Source organism: Cheilinus undulatus, linkage group 13 (genome assembly GCF_018320785.1).
Source record: "Cheilinus undulatus linkage group 13, ASM1832078v1, whole genome shotgun sequence".
NCBI lineage: Eukaryota > Metazoa > Chordata > Actinopteri > Labriformes > Labridae > Cheilinus > Cheilinus undulatus.
In genome coordinates, this window is record NC_054877.1 from 17,864,611 (window position 1) to 17,888,687 (window position 24,077).

The window sequence follows — 24,077 nt, forward strand, 5'->3', positions numbered from 1 at the left end:
CACGAGAAAGCAAGGAATGTGCTTGAAACCATAGAAACACAACGGAAGTTTACTGCAAAGGCATCGTAAACTCCCGAGTAACACGAAGAAAAAAAACGATATCAACGTTTTGTAAACGAATGGTCAGATATTTCATAGCCATAATTATATCGTGAGGATATAATTTAGTTGTGTCATTTGTTTGGTGGCGTAGCTAACCGCTGTTTTTCAGTTTTCATTGGCAGTTAGCTGAACAGCTAACGTCAATCTTCGACTGAGTGGAAATGTTCAAAGCAAAAATACTCCTTATAGGTCCAAATGAGGTAAGTTAATTCAAAGATTAACAGACGCAAACACTCATTCCACACTGCAGCTGGTACATGTCTTACTGTCATTGTGATGGATGACAAATAAAGACAAAAGTTTAGCTCATTTTATGTTCTGTGCATACAGCTCTTTAGCTTGAAACCCCTCTTGATGCTAATGCTATCGAATGATGGTTAGAAGATGAGTTTATCTGTGTGCACGAATAGAGGGGTGATTTATGTTAGCACTGACACGAACATGCCGTTCAAATTAATCTTAGACAAAACAGGTACAGTATATGTTAACCGAATACACTTTATTACTGTAAATACTGAAGCACAACTCTGTACTTCGTGTATTTCTCTTACATGATGCATAACTTACTGTCATGCTCATTACTGCATCTTGTGCACTCTTCTGCCCAGCACTACTGCTGTTGTTCTATAGGCATGTACAGGTGCATCTCAAAAATTAGAATATCATGAAGAGGTTCGTTTCTTGTTATATTCTAGATTCATCATTACAAAGTGAAATATTAAATTTTTTAAAATCTTGATGATTATGGCTTACAATTCACAAGAATGAAAAATCCACTATCCCAAAGTATCAGTTCAAGAAAGGATTTTTAATAAAGAGATGTCGACCTTCTGGAAAAAATGTGTACTTAATGCACTGTAATGTAATGGTTGGAGCTCCTTTTGCAGAAATTACCCCATCAATGCAATGTGTCACAGGGCCTGTCTGTGGCACTGCTGAGGTGTTATGAAGCCCTGGTTGCTCTAATAGCAGCCTTCAGCTCGTCTGTATTGTATTGTCTGATGATTTCATCTTCCTCTTGACAATAGCCCAGAGATCCTACAAGGGGTTCAGCTCAGGCCAGCAGGCTCAGGCTCAGCAAACCAGTTTCTGGTAGTTTTGGCTTCAAAGGAAATCAGTGTCTCCATAAATCTTCTCAGCCAATGGAAGCATGACATGTTCTAAAATTTCCAGGTAGACGACTGACAGCATTGACTCTGGACTTGATAAAGCACAGTGGACCAGCACCAGCAGATGACATGGCACCACAAACCATCACTGACAGTGGAAACTAAAAGCCCTGGATTCCAAGCACCTTGGATTCTGGGCCTCCCCAGTCTTTCCCCAGACTCTGTGAACTTGATTTTCAAATGAAATGTTAAATTTGGGTTCATCTGAAAACAAGCCTTTCGACCGCTGAGCAGCGGACCACTTCTTTTTCTCCCTAGCCCAAGTGAGAAGCTTATAGCGTCTGTCATTCAGGAGTGGATGGACAATAAGAACGTGACACTCGAAGCCCATTTCCTGGACCTGTCTGTGTCTTGTAGCTCTTGGTCCACTGGCTCCAGCTTCAGTCCACTACCTGTGAAGTCCCCCTAAGATCATGAATCTGGTTTGCTTGAAAATAATCTAAAGCCTGCACTCATCCCTGTTGCTTGTGCACCTTTTCTTACCACACTTTTCCCTTCCAGTTAACTCTCCATGAATATACTTTGATACAGCCTCTGAAAAAGCCTGCCCTATTAGCAATGACCTTCTGTGGCTTACTGTCCTTGTGGAGGGTGTCTATAAACGTCTTCTGGACATTTGTCAAGTCATCAGTCTTTCCCATGATTGCAGTTCTGTGTACTGGACAAGAGTGAGAGAATGAGGGCTCAGGAAACCTTTGCAAATTGGACTTTTCCACAATATTCAAATATTTTGAGACTATAGATTTTTGATTTTCATGAGCTATAAGCCATAATCATCAAAATTAAAACAAAAAAGTCCTGAAATAGTTTACTTTGTTTGAGATGAAGCTATGATTTATGGAAGTTTAATTAGAGTATATGATGGGAAAAAATTAACTTTAATATATTCTTTTTTAGATTTAATATTTCATTTGGCCTACTTATTTGACTTGTAAAGAAGTGTAACTAAACGATCTGCTCAGGCTGCATTATTAAGGTGTTTATGCATCACCATGGGTGCAGCAAGTTCAAGCAGCTACTGAATGACTGTGGTTTGGCTTACCTCTGGATCACACGACAGTGTAAAAATTTAAGCCTGCTCAAACTAGTTCCAGAGCTAAAAGATTGAATTTACAAACTTGGCAAAGTGAGCTGAAAAGAGTGACATTATGTGATTTCTCTGTAGAATTTAAACCAGAGAGCAAACTGAAAAAGCACGTTATATGGAAACTAAAAGGACAGACAAGCTATCTTAATTTTAGATTGAACAACACCAGGACTCCTAAAGTCACTGGGAGATATGAAGGGCTGTACAAAAACATAAGGATTTGCACAGCCTGTAATTATGATCACCCAGGTGATGAGTACCACCTTTTGAGTGTAAGAGAATGTAGGGATAATGAGCTATAGAGAAAGGCATATATTATTATTTAAACCGTCCTTCTCTATTAGAATTGGTTTTGTTATTGCAAACAGAAAAAACAATGGTAATTTGGAAAAAAAAGTGTTTTTCTGAGGGATGCTGTACCATTATTTTATACTTGTATTTCAGACATGCCTTTGCTATCTTTTTTGTGTTGTATGTTATGTTGGTATTATGTGATCTCAGTCTGTGCCACATAAATAAAATAAAAAATTACAAAATATCTGCTTTTGATTTTTATTTTTCAATTGTTAACTGATTTGTCAACAATCATCTCCTTTTTTCAGAGTGGGAAAACAGTTCTTGCAAATTTCCTGTCAAATGCAACAGAAAACATTGGAGGTGAATACAGCCCTACCCAAGGAGTAAGGTAGAAACTTTGTTTTTTCACATGGCACAGACACTTTAACCTGTGGCTAAGTAGTGAATCTAAGAGAGGATGGAAATCATTGATGGAATTTGGTATTAAATAAATTAACTGAAATGTCATCAGTGTCACCCATTTTCTTTTTTAAGGATACTGGAATTTGAGACACAACCTGAAAGATCTGGAGACAGCAGGGCTTGTGAGGTTGAACTCTGGGACTGTTCAGGAGACTTCAAGTGAGATAAATTTAAACTAATTTTTAAATAGCAGCTTATACCTTGCCCATTTTGTGATATAGGGAGGTAACATCTCTTCTTTCCACCACTGGTTTTTTTTTTAGTGTCTTGTCCCAAGCTTAATATTTTTTTTTCATAGGTTTGAGTCCTGCTGGCCAGCACTGATGAAGGATTCCAGTGGTGTTGTGATCGTTTTTAATCCAGATGTTCCCAGTCACCTCAAGGAAATAGAGACATGGTATTCGATGTTCATCCCCTCTCAAGGTTTGCAGGAAACCCAGTGTCTACTCATTGCTCACCACAAGCCTGGCAGTGGAGGAGAAGACGGACGGCTACCTTTAGGTATTTTCCACTGTAGGCCTCAAAAAGCTGTAGCATGAGTTTTAATTATTATTAACAGGCTAACATGTTCGTTGTTTTTGATGCAGCCTCACATTTGAGCAGACTGCCACTTATTCACTCTAACCTGGAGGATGACCCAGAGGATGTGAAGCTAGCTTTCCAAAGATACTTGGGAAATGTTGTAAATACAATGTCAGAAAGTCGTGAACGAGAGGAGATGTCTATCATTACATAGCAGCATCGCAGCAGCAAAAAAAAACTCTCCAATGGAAGTCAATGTGAAAGGGAAAATCACAAAAACTGTTATACATTTTTGCTGTCACTTAAGTGTGCATGAAACATTCAAAACCCCATGCAAACTTTTCTACTGTTATTCAGATATTTTCTCAAACTTCCTATGTATTCTGTTTACTGTGGTTTCTTACTTTCCATGTTTTAAATAAAATATGAACTCAAGCTGGAAATGAGACACTACAGACTTCTATTTATTTTGAAATTTTAGTGCAGATTGTTGAGAATGTGACATTTTGAAGTGCAGAAGGAGAAAAACAGCTCAACATTCAGACATCGTATCCAACAAGGCCTCCTTTGCCGATACACTCTCCAATGTAGAACCACATCAGCACCTCAGTGGCTACAAGTCCGTTCCTCAAAGCATCCTGTAACAAAAAAAAAAAAAAAGTATAGTAAATTTCACTCAAAGGGACTGGTTTCTAACACTCTTGACAGTTACAACAGGCAGCCACCAACAGATCAACCCCCAACACACTAACTGATATGTTCATGAGCCCAAGACACTTTCATGCATTACAGTACATTAGCGGTGTGCAAAGTCTGTTGCTGTTAATATTTAACATCCCCTGACACATGCCTAGACACATCATCATGAATCTCAGACCCTCTAGGTCGAAACATGTTGGCTTTTTAATGATTTGGCCAATATTATAAAGACCTCATTGTATTTCCTTCCTCTTTTTTTCATTTTTCATGTAGCCTCTTTCCTCTTTGTTTATAATCCCTGACACGTGTTAATCTATCCTTGTCTTGTCTAAATATTTTACAATCATGTTCTACAAAAATGTACAACAAAGTAAAGAACCATTTTTTTCTTAAAGTGACTGGAGATAACATTTGATAATAGGTGCTATATGAATGACTGTTGATAGATTAAACATACTGAAATAGTACAAAATCACTTTGGTAAGATGTAGCTATTGCTCTCACATTTTTACCAAGTCATGTTTTGCATTTCTGCAGATTAACTTTATTTTAATAATGTACTGTTGGACATTAACATCTTAATGCCACTTAAAGAGCTACTAAAGAATTACTGCCTTCTATAAACCAGCATCACATAATAATCATAGCCCATTCCAACCTTTATAGTGTGCATAAAATTTTACACATGCATTTTGGCTTTGTCATTTCATCATATTTCTATGTAAAATGAGGCAATGTGATAAATACAATGCATAAAATATTTAGTTTAAGATATAGTTATATAATGATGCAAAACTGTAAAAGAAATTAAAACTGACAAGATTTGCCTAAATTGTTGTAAAGTTTTTAGTATTGTTGTTATTATTATTATTATTATTATTTTTAAATCCACCATATGAAGCAGAAAATTGTGTCATTTGTTGATATTATGTTTGATAAATGACTTGTATGATTCAAGGCCTCATAACTTTATTCAACCAAACAGAAAAAATATTTTAAATCACTTAATGGAAGGACTGGCAAGAAGATTCTGGATGCTTTATATTCATGCGGGAGTACATTCTTAATGATTAGAATTACAAAGAAAAGTTAATTGACATGAACACCGCAAACATGTGGATTGCTGTTTGTTTCTGTTTTTTTTTTTTTTTTTTGTCCTCTACTTTACTGTGGCGGGACCAATGTATGTGCAGCACTGGAGCCCAGACAAACCTCCCTAGAATGACAATCAAGTGCATGGTATCATCATATTGTGCATTAAACTCGAGGCCTAATGAACAGACCAATAACAGCCAAGGGTTTTCCAAATGTTGTACGGACTCACCTTCACTGTGGTCTGCCCCACGCGCCCAGCCTGATAGCTCTTGATAAGGCCCTTAGCAGCCTCTATGGCTTTTGGGATCTCAGAAGGTGAAGGTGGGACGAGCTCCACGCGGGCATAGTACCAGAAGGTCGCGAGTCGGGGTTTGGAGTATGTGACAGCGGCTGTAAATGAGTCAAACACAAACTTTGATGTCATACGTAGAGCTCTAGGTAAGTAGCAGGTGAGTTAACAGTTTTTCGTTCAGTTTATACCTCTGACAACAAACTGAACTCTGAGAAATACCTTAAATAACCCTTTTAGAGAACACCTGTACTGTTGTTTTAGGAATCAACACCTGAGATGATTTTACAGTAGTAGAGGTCACGCTGAAGTAGAGCAGTCGCTGACAAACAGCCACGAGCACCGAGCTCGTGCTCTACCGTTTGTTCGTCTACATTACGTTATGATGTTTAAAAAAATAACAGAGTAAACTTACCTCCCACTAAAGTAGGAACTTTTGCAACGAGTCTCTGAACTGCTTGAGCCATGATATGAGGCGCCCTGTGCAGCAGGAAAAAGGAAGTGAAGGAGGAGAAAAACGGTTGGGGCTGCGTTTCCGGGTCGAGATTTCAGAATAAAAGCTGGCAGGGGAAATCAGTAAGTGAGCTCTTCATTTGACAAAATCAAAGCTATTTTAGCATTAACAAATTAAATCCGTGCGTTATATCAAAAGAGATAATTGGTCATTGTTCAAAATGTGGAAGACATAGCTTACTCCAATACATTTTCTCTCATAAAGCAAAAGCATTTTTAATCTGATAAAACACGTAAAAGTAAATTCAAATTTAAGTGCATTATAAACAAAATTAGAAAATTTAAATTCTTTTGGGAAATAAATTGTAACATGAGTTATTCTATAAATATTTAAAGGGGTTTAGATAAAAATGAGTTGCTGAAGTTCAATCATTCACAGTTTTGACAAGGATTCTATTTATTCCCTAGGGGATATTGATATACTATAAATAAACAAGGTATATGGAGACTAATATCCTAAAAAACAAACAAACAAAAGAACCCTTTCATACTACTATGATAGTTTACTTACTCCTGTCATGTTACCAGACTTTAAAAATTGGATTCAATCTTAATTAAGTCTGTATTTCTACAACCTTGGTGCTTTTTTAATTCTTAAAATGATTAAAATAACAGAGATTGTATCTCAACATGCTGTATTAGAATTATCAAAGTGTAACAAATCTTAGTGTCTCAGAAACTTTGCCTGTTCTCTTTTTCAGAACAAGACTGCTCTGGGTTTTACATGCAGTGATTCACAAATCTAAAAATAGTCTGAAGACATGATGAGCTGAACTATTGAGGATCTGGACTGTACACTGCAGGGATAGAGAAAACAATTAAAGTTGTGTACTTTGCAATAATAGCATGGATGACTGTATCATTAGTCACTGTCCTCTGACTCAGCCTGCAGCCCACATTAAACAAACAGTAACAGATGCAGTAACAGACCTAAGATGGACCGAATTCTCAGACAGACATCAACCTCATGGGGTTTTATTTTATTTGTAAAGAGCTCTCACTGTTAAAGACTTACACTCTGAACAAACATCAGAGATATCTAAAAATCTGACTGTTGCTGTGATTGTAAATGCTTTCTATAGATGCTCTCACCCGGCTTTTCACAAGGACAAAGTAGAAACAGGACTGAGGGCAGCTGCTGTGTAAGTAGATTTTTAAAGGATAGATCACTAGAGGGTGCTCTCGAATAGGCCACATGAAGAAGTGGAAAGACAGAGCAGAAATTGTGAAACTGTTACTACCTTCCATTTCTTACATGTATTTGCTGAAAAAAAGTCTTTTGTCTCCAAAGTCTTTTGGAGATGGATCTTCGTTGTATATTATTTAATAATATCCCTATGTTCCACTATCTTGATGCTGCTTATACTACTTTCACTGAGCATACCTGTAATGAAATGCTTTAAGTAGATAAAACATTGTCTCATAGAGAAATCAATCTCCCTGCAGCACAAAGACACATTTTCCCTAACCTATTTAGCACACAGAAAGAACCCACAGAACTTTATTTAGACGTTAACTCAATCTGCCAAGGTTTCCAAAAATGTCAGTCTGAATTAAATGGAAATGTCATCAAAAGAAAGAGGCATCAGAAGGCACTGAGAATTTTCCATTTTGTGTAGCCATGAAAATGTCACCTCGGATTTAAGTCAGGCCGAGTAAGACTGTCATTCAGAGCAGTCAGTTAATAGTCAGAGGCAAAATACAGACATTGGATCTGATTAGAAAGTTTAAATATGTTAAACTAAATGGAAAATGGTGGAAGTCCTTTAATGCCGTATAGTGATAATGCTAATCTAAGATTTGCTGTAAAAGACCTTACATGCCACAATACAGCTATCATTTTTCAATCAATAAACCAGCAGATGTTTAGGTTAGCAAGGGTTGAAACCTGAAGCAGAAGAAAACAGCTAAACTTGACCTTTCCTGACAGCAGTAATAGAAATGCATTTGTTCATTTAAATATTTTCAATATGATATTTTAACATAACTTTAACTATCTGGCGAGAATGGAGACCAGTTTATGGAGTTTTTGGAGAGAAATGTTGTCCCATTCTTGTCTGATGGTTTAGGGTTAGAGCTGCTCAACAGTCCTGGGTCTTCTTTGCCCTATTTTGCCTTTTATAGTAAGCCAAATGTTTTCTATTGATGAAAGGTCTGGACTGCCGGCAGGCCAGTTCAGCACCTGGACTCTTCTACTGTAAAGCCATGCTGCTGTGATGGATGCAGTATGTGGTTTAGCAATTTCTTGCTGAAATATGCTCGACCTTTCTTGAAAGAGACATGGTCTGGATGGTAGCATACAGTATGTTGCTCTAAAGCCTCTGTATACTTTTCAGCATTGAGTGCCTTTCCAGATGTGTAAGCTGCCCACACGGTAGGCACTAATGCAACCCCATACCATCAGAGATTCAGGCTTTTGAACTGTGTGCTGATAACAAGCTTGATATACCTTTCCACTTTAGTCTGCAGGGCACAGAAAACATGGTTTCAAATAAATATATATTTTTATTAGTCCAACCACAGAACAGTTTTCCATTTTGCCTCAGTCCATTTGAAAAGAGTTTTGGCCCCAGAGAAGACAACAGCTGGATAGTGTTCACATATGGCTTCTTCTTTGTAGCTTTGAGTTGCATTTGTGAATGGCATGGCAAACTGTGTTAACAGACAATGACTTCTGGAAGTGTTCTTGAGCCCATGCAATGATTTCCAGTTCAGAATCATACCTGTTTTAAATTAACTGCTGTCTACGGGCCTGAAGATCCTCAGCATCAATTACTGACCTTTGGCCTTGTCACTTGTGCACATAGATTTCTCCATATTCTCTAAAAATATAATCTAATATTATGTACTGTAGATGGTGGGGTATTAAAAATCTTCACAGTTTAACTTTGAGGAAAAATTTCTCAAAATTGTTTCAACATATTTTTTTTTACATTTTTTATAGATTGGTGAACCTCTGCCCATCTTTTCTTCTGAGAGACTCTGCTTCTCTAAAATACTGTTTTTATACCCAGTTATGTTACTGATCTGTTGCCAGCTAACCGTACTAATTTCAAATGCTCCTCCAGCTGTTTTTCATTAGTGCCTTTTACTTTTCTAGCCTTTTTTGCACCGTTTCTACTTTTTTGAAATGTGTTGCTGCTATAAAATTCAAAATGTCTCGGTTTCAACATTTGATATGTTGTTTAGGTTCTATTGTGTACAAAATATGGGATTATGTGATTTACATATCATTGCATTCTGTTTTTATTTAGGCTACATTTTACACTTAGCCCCAACTTTTTTGGAATTGTACACAGAAATGTGAAAATTAGATATATAAACTCCAAATCCCACAACAAGTACAAAACAAGCAGTGTTAAGGAAAAAGTAATGAACAAAAGCACAGGCAGCTTACATACTGAGGTAACTGACCTATACAGGTAGAAATGCACCTGAAAATGTTGTAATATGCTGCCTACAAAGACAAAGACTAAAAAACGTAGTAAACAATGCATAACAGGAAATTTTAAGAGACAGAAAGAGATGGTTTCAACATGTTAGAGCTCACAGAGAAACAAAATGTTTGCAAAGAATGAAAGAAAAGTTCTGGTTTGTTTAAAAGAAAAATCCACAGACAAAGTTGTATTGATCTTCCCATCTTACACTTAAGAAATCAGATCACAAAATTCACTGAATGTTCAGCCAAGAACAGAACACATTTTTACTTAAGGCCATCGTATTTAATAATATCCTCCATAAAAATAGCCACAGGAGGACTGAACTTAATTTCTTTAGTGGCCAAATAAGATAAGAAAGTAATTTTAAGAAGCATAAAAGTCATAAACTTTGTGCCCTTCACATTTCTCTGTGTCCCTTAGCACTGTTCATTTAATAATGATGTATTAGTTCCACAGGATGAGGCGGACAGGCTGTGTGAGTCACAGAAACAGACTGAGACATGTACAAAGATGGACAGAGAGCCAAAAACAGAGGGCTGCGGCGAGTGAGTAAATCCTTCCTTTCATGGTCTTTAACATGCAGATGAGATTAAAACAAATGACATCAATACCCCAGCCTTGGCAATCAGTGCAGGCACACATATATTGAGAAAGCAGCATCACAGGGCAGTAATCTGTCAGCGCCCTTCAAAGAATGGAGACAGATAAGGACTTCGTCCAACTTCTGTGTAAATCTGTGGGGAAGTGTTAGGCTGATCGCCAAGACAGAGGTCATAAAGTCATTTGTTTTTAACTCTACATGTATTTATCTCAGATTGAGACACCAAACTTATTCTTTCATTCACTCCTCACTCTAATTCCCGTTTTTTTTTTTTTTTTTTAATCTTAATCAGTTTTTTCCTCTCTCTGGCCCCTTTAGATCTTCAAACCACATGCAGTCATCAGGCGGTTTGTAGATAATCTATCAGAAACTTCCCACATGTCCCAACTCTAATTGAGCACTCTGATAGATTTTCTTCCTCACTTTGCAGATTTTATCTGTTGGAATCTGGGCCCATAAAACTGGGGAAAAGCAGGTTATTGTGTGAATTTGCATATTGATTGTTATTTAACTTTAAGAGGGACTGGAACAAATGCTGGATGTGAGAGAGACATGGTGACTACTGGCTCACACATCAACACACCTTTAAAACTTGCATCCAATTTGTAATAGAAATATTTGTTGGATGAAAACTGTCTTTTTAATGTTGGATAGTTCAACAAGATGAAGGGCTGGGTGTTTCTCTAGTAGAGTGATTTATTTAAATGTAATGGGCAGGGGATGAGCATGAGGCCAAACAACCTTGACTTTGTGCCTCCAAAATATAACCAGTTCACCCTTGAGTCATTGTGGATGTTTGCCCAAAGTTTAAAAAGCCCCTTAAAGCATGCATTAGATATCGTATTCGAAAGTAAGGGATGAACACGAGGCCCAATGACCTTGACTTTTGACCTCCAAAATCTAATCAGTTCATCCTAAATTTGTACAAAATTTGAAGAAAACCTCTCAATGCATTCTGAAGATTCTGTGATCATAAGAATGTCCTCGAAAGTAAGAGATGGACACTGTTACCTTGACCTTTGACCTACTTAGTTCATCCTTGAGCCTTGCTGTAGAGACATAACCTGGCACGCCAACACATCCATCTGGAAAACCACTCATACACAGCATTTGGGAAATGGCAGAGCCTTTGAAAAAGAACTCAGAGGGTGATTGGACAAACGTTGTCTGTCACATCTTTACGGGCCAATCGGCAACAAAACACGTGATGTATTATTTATTTATTTATTTATTTATTGTTTATTTGATGTGGACATCACAATTACATTGGACAAACGAGATGCATTGTTTGAGTGTTTTAGCACAGGTGCTAATTTGCAACACTTGTCCACAGGAGGCTTTTGAGAGCCAAAGGAGTAAACCATTGAGCTACATAACGTGAATCATGGCGACTGTAGACATGCCAGTACATGACTTTTGACGCTTTTGAAAAGAAAACTCACTGCTGTTCTTAGTTCTTCTTTTAATGAAGAAATGTCATCAAGTCCTGATAAAACTGGTGCTTTAGCAGCATCCTCACTAAGCTCTTCCGCCATAATTGCACCGGCCTCTTGTTGCTGCTTACGTCACGACTCCGCCACGCCCAAAAGTACTGCCCCTTGATGCTTATTGGTCCTGTCACTTTCTAACCGGGCCCAAACTGTTCAGATGGGAGATTTGCAAGATGGATTCGCCTGTGAGAAACACGGAAACGGGTGTATCCATCTGCTTTGCAAGGTTAGTAGTGACAGGAAATCCATCTCTTTTTGAAGATCCAGATCATTTGGCTCAGCGTAAGCTGGTAGTTTGGCTCCAAAAGGGCTCTTCATTTGGGAACAGTTTGGCTTTTTAAATGTAGATTAGAAAATGACAAAGGATGGAGGACACAAACAGGCACTCAAACAGGAGCTAGCTACCATTGCTAACATTTAAAAGCCATTCCCTAGCACAGGCTCATTTGTGAACAGCATATCTTTACTCGGCTACTTACCCCACAAGGTGTACTCTGTTGATAGTGTATCACTGTTTCAATTGAAAGCATGTTTGTGACAAAATGAGGATTTTTTTAGGTGCTAAAAGGGTTCAGCTAGCCACTTAGTTCAGTAAAAGACTCCTGAAGACTCTTGTCTCTCATCATCTGGCTTAATGATGCTAGACAATAGGAGGTCTGCAGTATTGAGTAATTTTTGATATTCCCTCCACACCAGGTAAACCTGTTCAACTTTGGAACAAAACACCTGTTTGTAAAGTGTAAGGATCATACTCATTTAATGCTGTTTTTACTCTTTCTGATCTTATTGATTTGGTGTTTTTATGTCCTTTTGATTTTTAGCGTACTCTGTAGCACTTTGAGATTTTCCGTAATGAAAGTGCATTATAAATAAAATGTATAATTATAATTATTATTCATTGTATGTAGACATTTTTGTGATTATAACTGTAGCATACAGGTCCATTTAGAGCTGTAATAGTACTAACTTTAATTCCTAATGGCTGTCCTCTACTCTCTGACACCCAACGGACATTCAGGATCACGTGATTGCAAACACACGTATTTTGTGCATCCCTAACAGTTTCCTGTGTTTAGTTGCTCTCCATCAGAGTAAACATAAAAACAACAAAGAATGCTATACAAATGCAGTTTTGTGCACACTTCTGACAGTTTTGGACTCAGTTATTCGTATATAAAAATCATGCCTCTGTTGTGTCGTTTATCATCTCCTTCCCTGAAGTCTAACATCTTTAAAAGAGATCAACATGTTTAAAGTCGAAGGTAATAAATTCTGCTAATTGCTTTATCACACATTGGTGATAACACTGGTGATACCAAAGCTAGCTAACGAAAGCTCACTGATGGATATCACAGTGAAAAAAAACAAATACATGCTAATGGTATTAAGGATCCACTCAGGACAAGATCTGAGCTTCTTCATCTCTGTGGATGGTTAAGTGTGTTATGTGACTATTATGTCAGACTCCAGAGTTAATAAGCGCTTTCAAGCTCACAGCCTTGGTCTTGATTAACAGATTGATCTTTGCTCTAGCTCCCCTTTGTAGCCAAAAGCAGGTCATATTCAAGCAACTCCACGGGGTAGCCAGTCTTATTTTCTGCTCAGCTCAGCGGTGCAGAGAGCCATCAGAGGTGAATCATTACCGAAGAGCAAAGTAATGATAGTAAAGATGCTTGTAAAATAATACATCCTCGTGTAGGAAGAAGTCAAGAGCAGAAAACACTGAGAGGGCTGTGTCACCGTGATCTCTACTGCACATAAGAGGATAAAAGTGCTTTATTATCTAAACAATTGCTTCTAAGAGTTGGGAACCAAGCATCACAGGAGTAGATTTAGCCTCTGGAGCTTGATCCCAGCATCTCTGCAATGTAGAAAAAGCTAATGCACACAATGACTACCCACAGAGCTAGCTGGTACTCTGTGTAGCTGTCATGCCAGTCATCAGGGAAATATGTCAAGGTATTAATAGCTTTAATTTGACTTCACACAGTAAAGGAACTTTCTCATAGTAGGCAAGAAAGGCATTCAACTCCTGTACACTATAGAGAGGTTGACGATTAATGCCACATATGTATTTTAGCCACTTTTGTTTTTACTTTTTATTTCTCTGCAAACATCAGTGGGCTTCCCTTTTCCCATTCTGAGTGAAATGGCCTTCAGAGTTGGAGGTACTTGACAGTGTTAAAGTAATCAGTGTTAGTCCAGCTCTGTAGAGAGTCAATTGGGCTAAGCTCCGCCCACTGCCATTTAAAATCTGGGGTGGCATTTCCCAATCATGCCCTTGTGCAGTTGAGTAAGCGACTTCCTGAATCAAATAAAAATCAACTTTATTCACAAACAAATTCTGGCAATTACATTCATGAAATATCCACAAATCAAACATTAGAGACTTAGCAACATTTCATAAATAAAACAGAGAAAAAAGCTGTAGGAATAATCGTGGATTAAATTATGTGTAGACCTGTTTTAAAAGAAGTTACATGTACAATGGCTCGCCGTAGCTTTGACAAGCTAGCATAGCTACGGTAGCTGTGTAATTAACGCTACTACATATGCCAATGTCGCTTAGTTAGCTTTAGAAACATGAGCTTAAGCAAACATGGCTAAAGCTAACTTAGCTATTCGCAAAAAGTATCCTACACTGCTTTGTGAGCTTAGCTTTAGCTCCATTAGCTCCATAGCTATGGTAGCCACATAGCCTCATTTTCTATAGCTAAGTTAGCATTAGCAACGTGAGCTTTAGCAAACATAGCTAAAGCTAACTTATCAACATAGATAATGTAGATACATAACCTATGTAGTTGCTTTGTGAGCTCAGCTGTTTATCCCCTATCCATTACCTTAACCCTTATCCCTCCATGAATCAGATTTTATTTTTTGGAAGGTTTCAGTGTGCATTACCATTCTGAGATATACGATGCATCAGTTGAACGGTGTATGAGAGTGGCCGTCAGAGATGAACAGTCTGCAGCAAGACTGTCTTGGAACTCTAAAAAGTAAGACATTAGGTGCAGTTTTTTCTGATTTTTTTAAAATAGAATTTTAGGAGTGCATTTGTGTTGTAGTCAAGACCATACTATGCGAGACCCAGACAAGCCGAGACTGTCACACACCAGGAAGGTTGCGCTTTTACCGGGGAGGGTGAAATTACATGTGAATTGAATGTTGTTTTAGCAAGGGCTTCTCCTTATTGTCACATCAATGCCGTCGAAGAATAGCACATTAGTGGTGGTCTCAACTGGTCTTGATGTAAAATCCTAAGTCCTGCCAGTCCGAGAGCAAGACACGACAGAGTAAAAATACTCTCAATTTCGAGATAAGACCAAGACATTCAAAAGACCATTCTCAAGTATTATGACACTAAAAAGCGTATGTGAAAACTGCTCAGCTTGTGTTATTCTTCATTTACATATGAGGGATTTTTTGCCCTTTCATTCTGCTAAAAAATTATGAAGGACACCAGTGAGGGAACGGGATGGTACTCGTTTACAAAATGTATTTATGGGACTTTGGTAGAGAAGTTTATAATTTGGCAGAACAGTATTACATAAATGAAAAAGAAGCTGATGTTGTATGTTTGTATAGTCAACTCTGCTCTCTGGCTCTTCAATCCTGTAAAGGTCAGCATTGTCATGTCATGATCCTGAGTTATACAGCATGTGTGGTGAATATCAAGATGTGGAATGTAGCTTTTCATTATTATGGTGGTTTATTGTTAAAGTTTTTCACAAGACGCACTTTAGAGGACCAGAATAATTATCTGAAATCGTCCAGCCTTGAGGTGTTTTATTTTCTTCCATGAAAAACATTTTTTGTGACATTTTTGCTTTAAAATGTAATCATGTAAGTCATGGACACAATCACTTACATACGTGTCTGGCATATTGAAATGAGCACTCTGAAATATTTCTGCAGTTTTCTGCAGTTTTCTGCCTCTAAAACGGCACCAACTGTGTGGTATCAGTCCAAGAAATGCTGCTGCCTAAAAAGAAAAAATCCCACAAATATAACTTACAGAAAATAAAAGCCAGCTTCTTCTTACACCTCTTTCACCATTTCCATCATAAATTCATCGAGTAGATCAAAGCACTTTATTCAGTTGTGACTATTTGACATTTAAAGCCTCAAATATGAATCTCAAATCCTTGAGTCATTGGATTCACAGGATGATTCCTCTCTTCTAGAAGCTCATTCTTATTCATTAAATTCATATTTGTCCTATTGTTCTTCATTTACTCCTCTGTGCTCAAACAAGTGTTTCCTGTTTGAGCTAGCGTGCGGTAAGCAAAGTGTTTGTGTGTTTGGTAATTGCAGAGAGTTACGATGCTGCTGATCAGGCTGTCTGTTTCTGTTTTATTGCTCTCCCACTGATCAGCTTATGGGTGATGTCATGGCGTCTGTCTGCCTGCTTATTTATGTGTTGTGCTGCTGTCAACAGACCTGTGTGCAGTCTGTGTGCAGCTCAGGCTGAAATATTTACTCATAGTGGCTCATTTTCTTTGCAGTATGATTTATTCATGCTATTTATTTGGATACAGATAAAATATAGATAGCATGTAAAATTCATACTGCAGTACTTGTACAAGTATTTGAATGAATCAACTCTCCATTCTTAAAGCTTACAAAAAGCAGTGTTGGCATTTTAATGCTAGATTTTGGTTATTATCAAAATTGGAATAATTATTGTTAAAATTCTTAAAATGAATCCATAATAATAAATCAAGATTAATAATTAACAGGACGCCACTCTGTAAACAGGGAATAACAATCAAAAAAGGAACAAAAAGAAGAATATTATCATTATTATTTAACAAATATTGGTATACGAATAAATTGACGGTGCAAGAATGAGCAACGAGTAGATTATTACAATGCACACTTCTCTTTGAATGTACAGTATAATAGAATTTATTTAACAAAGCAGAATCAATTAGAATCAACAACATTTAATCAAATAACTTTTAAAAACCTAAACTACAACAAAACTAGGACTGTCAAGATTAATCGAGTTAATCGTGAATATTCAAGATCCACTATTAGGGCACTAATTTTGTTTTTTAATTTCTCTTTTCAATAAACTTAAGTTAACAGTAGTTTAGTTTAGCTCTGGCTACAAATGCTGTAGTGTGTGGCAACAGTTAACTTGCATCATACTTGTCCCTACTTGTATCAAAGGTGATAGTGAATGTGTGTAGCTTAGTTGAGTAGGCTATTTTTGTGAAGCCTATTTGTTTTGGTCTTTATTTTACTACAGGCCAGTGTTAATTTTGGCAGCTAATTTTAATTTTAGTCTTAGTTTTAGTCTTTAAATGAAATGCATATTCGTTTTAGTCACATTTTAGTCATTTCTATCCTTTTAGTTTTAGTCTAGTTTCAGTCGACGAAAACTCAAAACATTTTCGTCTAGTTTTAGTCCATAAAAAGCCTTCACATTTTAGCCTTTACTTTTAGTCCAAACACTAATTTTCTTGCCTAAATCTGGTACCAAATCATGGTAGTTTGTTCTACACACCCTGCCAAACCTGGGGTCCTTGCTTTGAACAGCTAAGAGGCAGAATAGCTACAGCTGCATTGTTTTGTTGACAGATTTACCCACAGTGGAGAAATATCACAGATTTTGAATGTCACACGAAAACTACATCAAATTTTAGTCTAGTTCTAGTCATCTTGACAAAAACTTCACTTAGTTTTTGACAGTTTTAGTCATCACAGATCTATTTTTGTTTGTCTTAGTGTAGTTTTTGTCATGGAAAAAAAGCTATCGATGAATATTCTTAGTCATAGTTTTAGTCGAAGAAATTAACACTGCTATAGGCCTATAGGATGGTCTAAAGATAGTGCTGTTCATTTCTCGCTCATTTTGTGATTAGTGTGTTTGTATTTGTCAACTTGTCAAAGCAGTTAAAGTTTAAATTTACTTCCATAGTGTGACAACCGTCTCTGTAATGGGGCTGGTTGTCACAATGTGTCAGAGCGTCTTTGATAGTTAATTACCTCTTTGTTTCAAGAAGTTGGAAAATAAGAGGGACACACCTTTCAAGCCAACACCTAAAGCTAATAAAAAAATGCTTGTTGAAAGATATTTTGATGATGAACATTTCACACTAGAGTAAAAAGTGTGACAACTAACCCTGTTCTCCCCTAAATACCGGCTGAAAGAAACCCTGACTTCCCTCTTTGATATGGTCCTTGATAATAATGTCTGATTCACTGCTGTCACTTCCTTAATCATCCCACCACCAGTGAATCAAGCATAAGGATTATAAAGGATTATAAAGTTGTCTGGGCCTTTTAATATCAAAAGCTGAAGCTGTTCCCCCTTCTTACAGGCTACTGTGTTCTTTATGACAATGCAGGAGACTTAGTGTTCACCTGAATACTACTCCTATTTTCTTATCTGTTTTGTGTTTTATAATTTTTTAAATTTTCTTATTACACAAGGAAAGCATGCAGCTCTTATTGCCAAATACAATAATGAGTCTGTTTACTTTCTGCTATGCTAATGCACATAAATCAATTTTCACAACTAAGTTCTGTACTTCTATGTGAAAAACCCTCTCTTGTCGATGATGAATATGATTTATTTTGTTTATAATGATTGCATAGAGAGAGAGAGAGAGAGAGAGAGAGAGCCAGAGTGTAGATGGTAAAAAAGCAGCACACCATGCTGTCACTCTAGTCAGTTCGTACGAGCAGTCCATTTTAGCACATTAAAGCATATAAATGGGAGGGAAGAGGTCTTTATTGATGACATATATTAAACTAGAAAAGCACTCAGAGAGCGCAGACCTCCGCCATTTGCCCTTTCTCCCAATAGTGAAGAAACTTTGAAAAAATTACTGGATCTGTCCCCATGTGCCCCCCACCATGGCATTCGCCGATTACTCCCTCCCCGGTGGGGTGGAAACACGGTGAGGCAAAGCATTGGCTTCGCTACGGGTGGACTGTCATGGCGGAAGCATTGCCTGCTGGTGCCAACAGATGCACTGACAGTCTCACCCATTGTCTCACTGGATTACTGGAAGTCATGGCAGAGGGTGATATTCCTCTATTCCTCCCAGCATTGTGAGTATTCTTGCTACAATTCGCTGTCTTTCTCTCTGTTACGCTCCAACTCGTCCCCTCAACCGGGCGTACGTATTTCAAACTCTATAAACTCCAAAACTTTGAATGGAAACGCTCTCAAAATGCTGCTGGGATTGAAGTTACTCATGTCCGCCATCTCCTGGTGTAAAGTGGTAACAGCGCAGAGCTCCGCCATTAGCCCTATTTCCCAATAGTGCAAAATCCTTGAAAAGATTCCTGGATCCAGACGGTGATCTGGATCATTCCCAAAATCAAATCAGTTCTTCCTCATGCCATTTCTGCCATTTCCTGAAAATTTCATCAAAATCTGTCCACAACTTTTTGAGTTATGTTGCTAACAAACTAACAAACCCACCCGATCACATAACCTCCTTGGCGGAGGTAAAAATGTACAGTTTGATTGTTGGTAGGAGTCCAAATCCAGTGGCCAGTGAGCTAAACATAAAAATGGCCATACTTTCTAATGAGGATTGGCATTATAACATCATGAAATATACAGTTTTATGTGTGTAGAGTGCCTGTTCAGACTCTCACCTGTCAAACTGGACAAACCACTCCATCTTGTGACTGGAGATGTCATAAACTCACATCACATAAGAAACGTGTTTCTCTCAAACATGCTAAAATAGAACTTACTGGGACAACATATTTGCCATTTCAGAAGTTTTTTTTTTTTAATTCAACTTTATTCATAAACGTGTGGCAGTTACACTCATGAAATTACCCCATTGCAAAAATAGCAAACAAACAAACAAAGCACTATTTTATAAATAGAAGAAAAAAAAAACGGGATTAAATTATGTATAGTCCTGTTTCAGAAGTAGTTATGCAAACAATGGCTTGCTATAGCAGCTAATGTAGCATAGGCTAACTAAGTAGTTGTACAGTTAATGTTACTACATACACCATTGTGGCTACATTAGCTTTAGCTTTAGCAACATGAGCTCTGGCAAACACAGCTAATGCTAACATGGCTATGTTATCTACGTAGGTACACGGTAAAAATATTCAACTTGATTAGTGTTGAATGAAGAAGTTATGAAGTACTGGGTGCGCTTTTGTGACTGAACTAGTCGATAGAAAGCACTATACTGAGTTTCTTGAATTATGTGAGATATATAACAAGTGAACCTATAGATTTAAGTTTAGCCAACATTTCTTGGGGCTAAAATTAAATAGTTGGCCCAAATTTAGCAAACTGAAAAAGGCTGTATCCTGTAGTTCTATTGGCAGAATTTTCTACCAGCTCAGCATTTTTAGCTATGAACATGTAACGTCGACTAACTGGCAACATGAAGTATTAAGCCAGGCCACTCAAATGAAATAAAAATCAGTGACACTCATTACTTTACTATTTTAAGTGCCTTGTATTCATTTTTACAGTGTAATGTAGCAACAAAGCTAATGCACTTAGATAGGTTAGCTTTACCAAATGTAGCATTAGCTAGCATTGTTAGCTTTAGCTATGATAGCTAGATAGTTTAATGTGTATAAAATATTGGTTTATGAGATATGTAAAACTGTAAAAGATGTTGTCTTCAGCTACCTTACCCATGTAGCTTAGCTAACATAGCCATGTTAGCTTCAGCCTTAGCTATGCTAGCTGTGTTATAGTGTTTTTATAGAGGATATGCTTTTTTCCATGTAAGCAGACTGTTTAGTTAACTTGATTAAATGTTCCAGAAATAGGTTTTGTAGGTAAGGTTTTTGACATTTAACTTTTGGCATCCTAACTCTTACCTCAACCTTTACCCTGACCATAACTGGATGTTTAATCTGATTTTATTTTGAAAGTTTAAGAGCATTTTTCATCTTGACAGGTGGTGTAAGAGCTAGGGTCTGCTGCCAGACTTTCTTGAATGAGTTGGATCTAACTTTTAAAACATCATTAATGCATTAGTGAATATGTAAAGACTGTTAACACAACACTGGTCCATCATTTGACCACTTCACTCCTTGCTAGTTTGTGCCCAAAGCCACAGAGCTTTTCTTTTACATGCATTCATTATTTGAGAATAAAAAACACATAAGTTTTTGGTTTTACATTTTTTTAAAAGCACAAGAAAAAAACAATAGAGTTGAATCACATTGCTACCATTATTTTCTAATTTACAGGCATTCAGTCTCGGGGCTTGTTTTTATTCAAATTTTTCATTTTATTGCCAGCTGCCTGAATGCAGCAAAGTTACCACAGACTTCAGCGTGTTGGGCTCCTTGTTGCTTCTTTTGCTGCTGTACCAAAAGGTAAGGTATGTACACGTGTCCTTCACATGTATGAAAAACGTAACTTGCTTCCTCACTTCATGTGGATACAGTATGTTCTCTACTTTTATTTGGTATGGCCAACTTCATTTTCCTTTCTGACTGAACAGACTTGCTAATAGCACTGAAAACCTAACTTAAGCTCACCTTAATGGTTTCCTGCTCCATTGCTGTGATTGTTTAGGGTCAGGTTATGTCATAGAAGGGTGGGGCATCTGTGTACACCACATTCCAAATTATTATTCAAATTATGTTTTTCTCTGATTTTCCTAAATAGTCGATGCAAGTGACAGTCAGTATAATTTTCATGTCATCAACCGTTAGAGCACAATTCAAATTTTATAGAACAAAGCTCAGAATAACTGTTATTTTTTTCAAAAATAAAAAAACTCAAAATGCACTGTTCCACATTATTATGCACAACAGAGTTTCAAAACATTTTACAGGTTGTAAAGAACTGAAAATGGTCATCTGTTGAGTTTGCAGCATTAGGAGATCATATTTACTGAAATCAAAGCTATTTCAATCAAAAACATCTTAACAGGCCAAGTTACATGTTAACATAGGAGCCCCTCTTTGATACCACCTTCACAATCCTTGCATGCATTGAACTTGCGAGTTTTTGGAGAGTTTCTGCTTGAATTTCTTTGCAAGACATCAGAATAGCCTCCCAGAGCTGCTGTTTTGATGTGAACTGCCTCCCACCCTCATAGATCTTTAGCTTGAGGATGCTCCAAAGGTTCTCAATAGGGTTGAGGGCAGGGGAGGATGGGGCCACACCATGAGTTTCTCTCCTTTTATGCCCATAGCAGCCAATGACACAGAGGTATTCTTAGCAGCATTCTTTGCCATGCAAGAAGATAATTTTTCTATGGAAGGCACTGTTCTCCTTTTTGTGCCATGGAAGAAAGGGGTCAGTCAGAAACTCCATATACTTCACTGAGGTCATTTTCACACCTTCAGGGACCCTAAAGGGGCCTACCAGCTCTCTCTCCATGATTCTGGCCCAAAACATGACTCCGCCCCTTCCTTGTTGACTTCACAGCCTTGTTGGGACATGGTGACCATCCACCAACCATCCACTGCTCCTCCATCTGGACCATCCAGGGTTGCATGGCACTCATCAGTAAACAAGACCATTTGAAAAGTAGTCTTCATGTATTTCTGGGACCACTGCAACAGTTTTCTGCTTGTGAGCACTGGTTAGGGGGGCTGAAAAGTAGGTTTATGCACAAATGTAAGCCTCTGGAGAATCCTACATCTTGATGTTTGTGGGACTCCAGAGGAACCAGCAGATTCAAATATCTGTTTGCTGCTTTTTAACAGCATTTTAGCAGCTGCTTTCTTAATCCGATAAATTTGTCTGGCAGTACGAACCCGTCTGTGCTCTGAATCAGCCTCAAATTTCTTCACAGTACAATGATCACGCTTAAGTTTTTCTGAAATATCTAATGTTTTCATACCTTGTCCAAGGCATTGCACTGTCGCTTTTCAGCAGCAGAGAGATCCTTTTTCTTTCCCATATTGCTTGAAACCTGTGGCCTGCTTAATAATGTGGAACATCCTTCTTAACTAGTTTTCCTTTAATTGGGCCCACCTGGCAAACTAATTATCACAGGTGTGTGATATTGATTTCAGTGATCCAAAGAGCCCTGAGACAAAACACCATCCGTCTAACTGAAAAACAAAAAACTGAATGTTTTGTTACACTACAATCCAATTTGCATAATAATATGGAACTCAGTGTTTTTGTAATGAGGTTGGATAAGGCTTTCAGGGTTGTTTTCTGACAATATGTCTTGAAGTAAAGATTATTACTAAATAATACAAAAATCTCTAGGGTAGCAAAGAGGGACCTTGACCATCAGGGTACTGCTCCAGAGGAAAATTTTTCATGTTTTGTTACACTCAAGGCCACTATGAAGTTGTTTCTCACATAATGAGCCACAGAGGGCACTTACCATGTTCTAACAAACATCAGGGCATCTAATTTGTTACTATTCAGCATGTCTGATTGAAGGAATGAAAGCCCTTTTTTTTGTTTCCAACAGTTGACTTTAGGCAAAGACAGGCAAGTTTATTCCTACCGTACATTTCAGGTTCAAGTAATTCAAAGTGCTTTACCCAAAAGATCAAGAGCATCAAAAGAAAAAAAAATGTAAAAAGAAGACAGTTAGAAATGAAAGATTAATGAGAAAAGATGATTACTACTTAAAAACTGAAGTTTTAATAGAATAAGTTTTAAATGCACAAATATAAGTTGCATTGCATTGTTCTCAAATTCAAATTATTTAAATGAATTATTTAAAAGGAATCACAAAAGCCTTGATTTATATTTTAGAGCTTTTTAATTTGATACTGTGCACTCAGTTGCTGAGGGTATCTTTACCCAACATCCAATTTTTAATGCACTGAGGTGAAAAAGTACAAATTATTTGTAAGACTGTTCTGCTAAGCTGATGTTTGCAAAGAAAGAAGGCCTGAGGACCTAAAGCATTAGTTTTCTTTTATGCAAAAACCTTCAGTTTGGCCATGTAAATAAAATTCTAATATTTTAGCTCTACTTATTCAAATGTAAAATACACAAAGGTCAAACGGCTGACCCAGACTGAAGGAGATCTGAGGATGAAACTTCTCTGCATTAAATCAGGTCAGACAGCAGAGGAGCGCTGCTGCTGCTTTGAGTTTTGTGCACTACACGCTGGAACCAATTAAGAAGCCTTAAACTGACTCGGGCTGCATTTTCTTCATCTCTTGTCTGATCTGAAAACAGGCATAAAAAGGATTTCAAAATGTGAAAAGTGTCCCAAAAATTCTAAATCTGATTAGTTTTGAAACTCAGTGAAGATCTTTCTGAAGCTCAGAGGTTTAAATGTAATCTTAACCAAAAGGCTGTGGTTAGATCCTCAGATGGCATCTGTCTATTTTTTATATGGTATAGAACAATACACAAATCCAAGGTG

General features: G+C 37.4%; 2 protein-coding genes across 2 annotated transcripts; one reads left to right on the forward strand and one right to left on the reverse strand.

Moving 5' to 3' along the window:
- The first annotated feature begins 48 nt into the window (after positions 1 to 48).
- ift22 (intraflagellar transport 22 homolog (Chlamydomonas)) lies at positions 49 to 3,936 on the forward strand. Its single transcript, XM_041802532.1, has 5 exons — positions 49 to 302; positions 2,961 to 3,043; positions 3,190 to 3,276; positions 3,416 to 3,618; positions 3,705 to 3,936. The coding sequence occupies exons 1-5, from the start codon at positions 264 to 266 to the stop codon at positions 3,851 to 3,853; spliced, it is 561 nt and encodes a 186-aa protein (XP_041658466.1). The 5' UTR covers positions 49 to 263; the 3' UTR covers positions 3,854 to 3,936.
- A 146-nt stretch (positions 3,937 to 4,082) lies between these two features.
- LOC121519707 (ATP synthase subunit g, mitochondrial-like) lies at positions 4,083 to 6,261 on the reverse strand. The gene is made up of 3 exons (XM_041802533.1): positions 6,138 to 6,261; positions 5,663 to 5,823; positions 4,083 to 4,277 (listed from the first exon to the last, which is right to left on the reverse strand). The coding sequence occupies exons 1-3, from the start codon at positions 6,187 to 6,189 to the stop codon at positions 4,179 to 4,181; spliced, it is 312 nt and encodes a 103-aa protein (XP_041658467.1). The 5' UTR covers positions 6,190 to 6,261; the 3' UTR covers positions 4,083 to 4,178.
- Between the last annotated feature and the right edge of the window lie 17,816 nt (positions 6,262 to 24,077).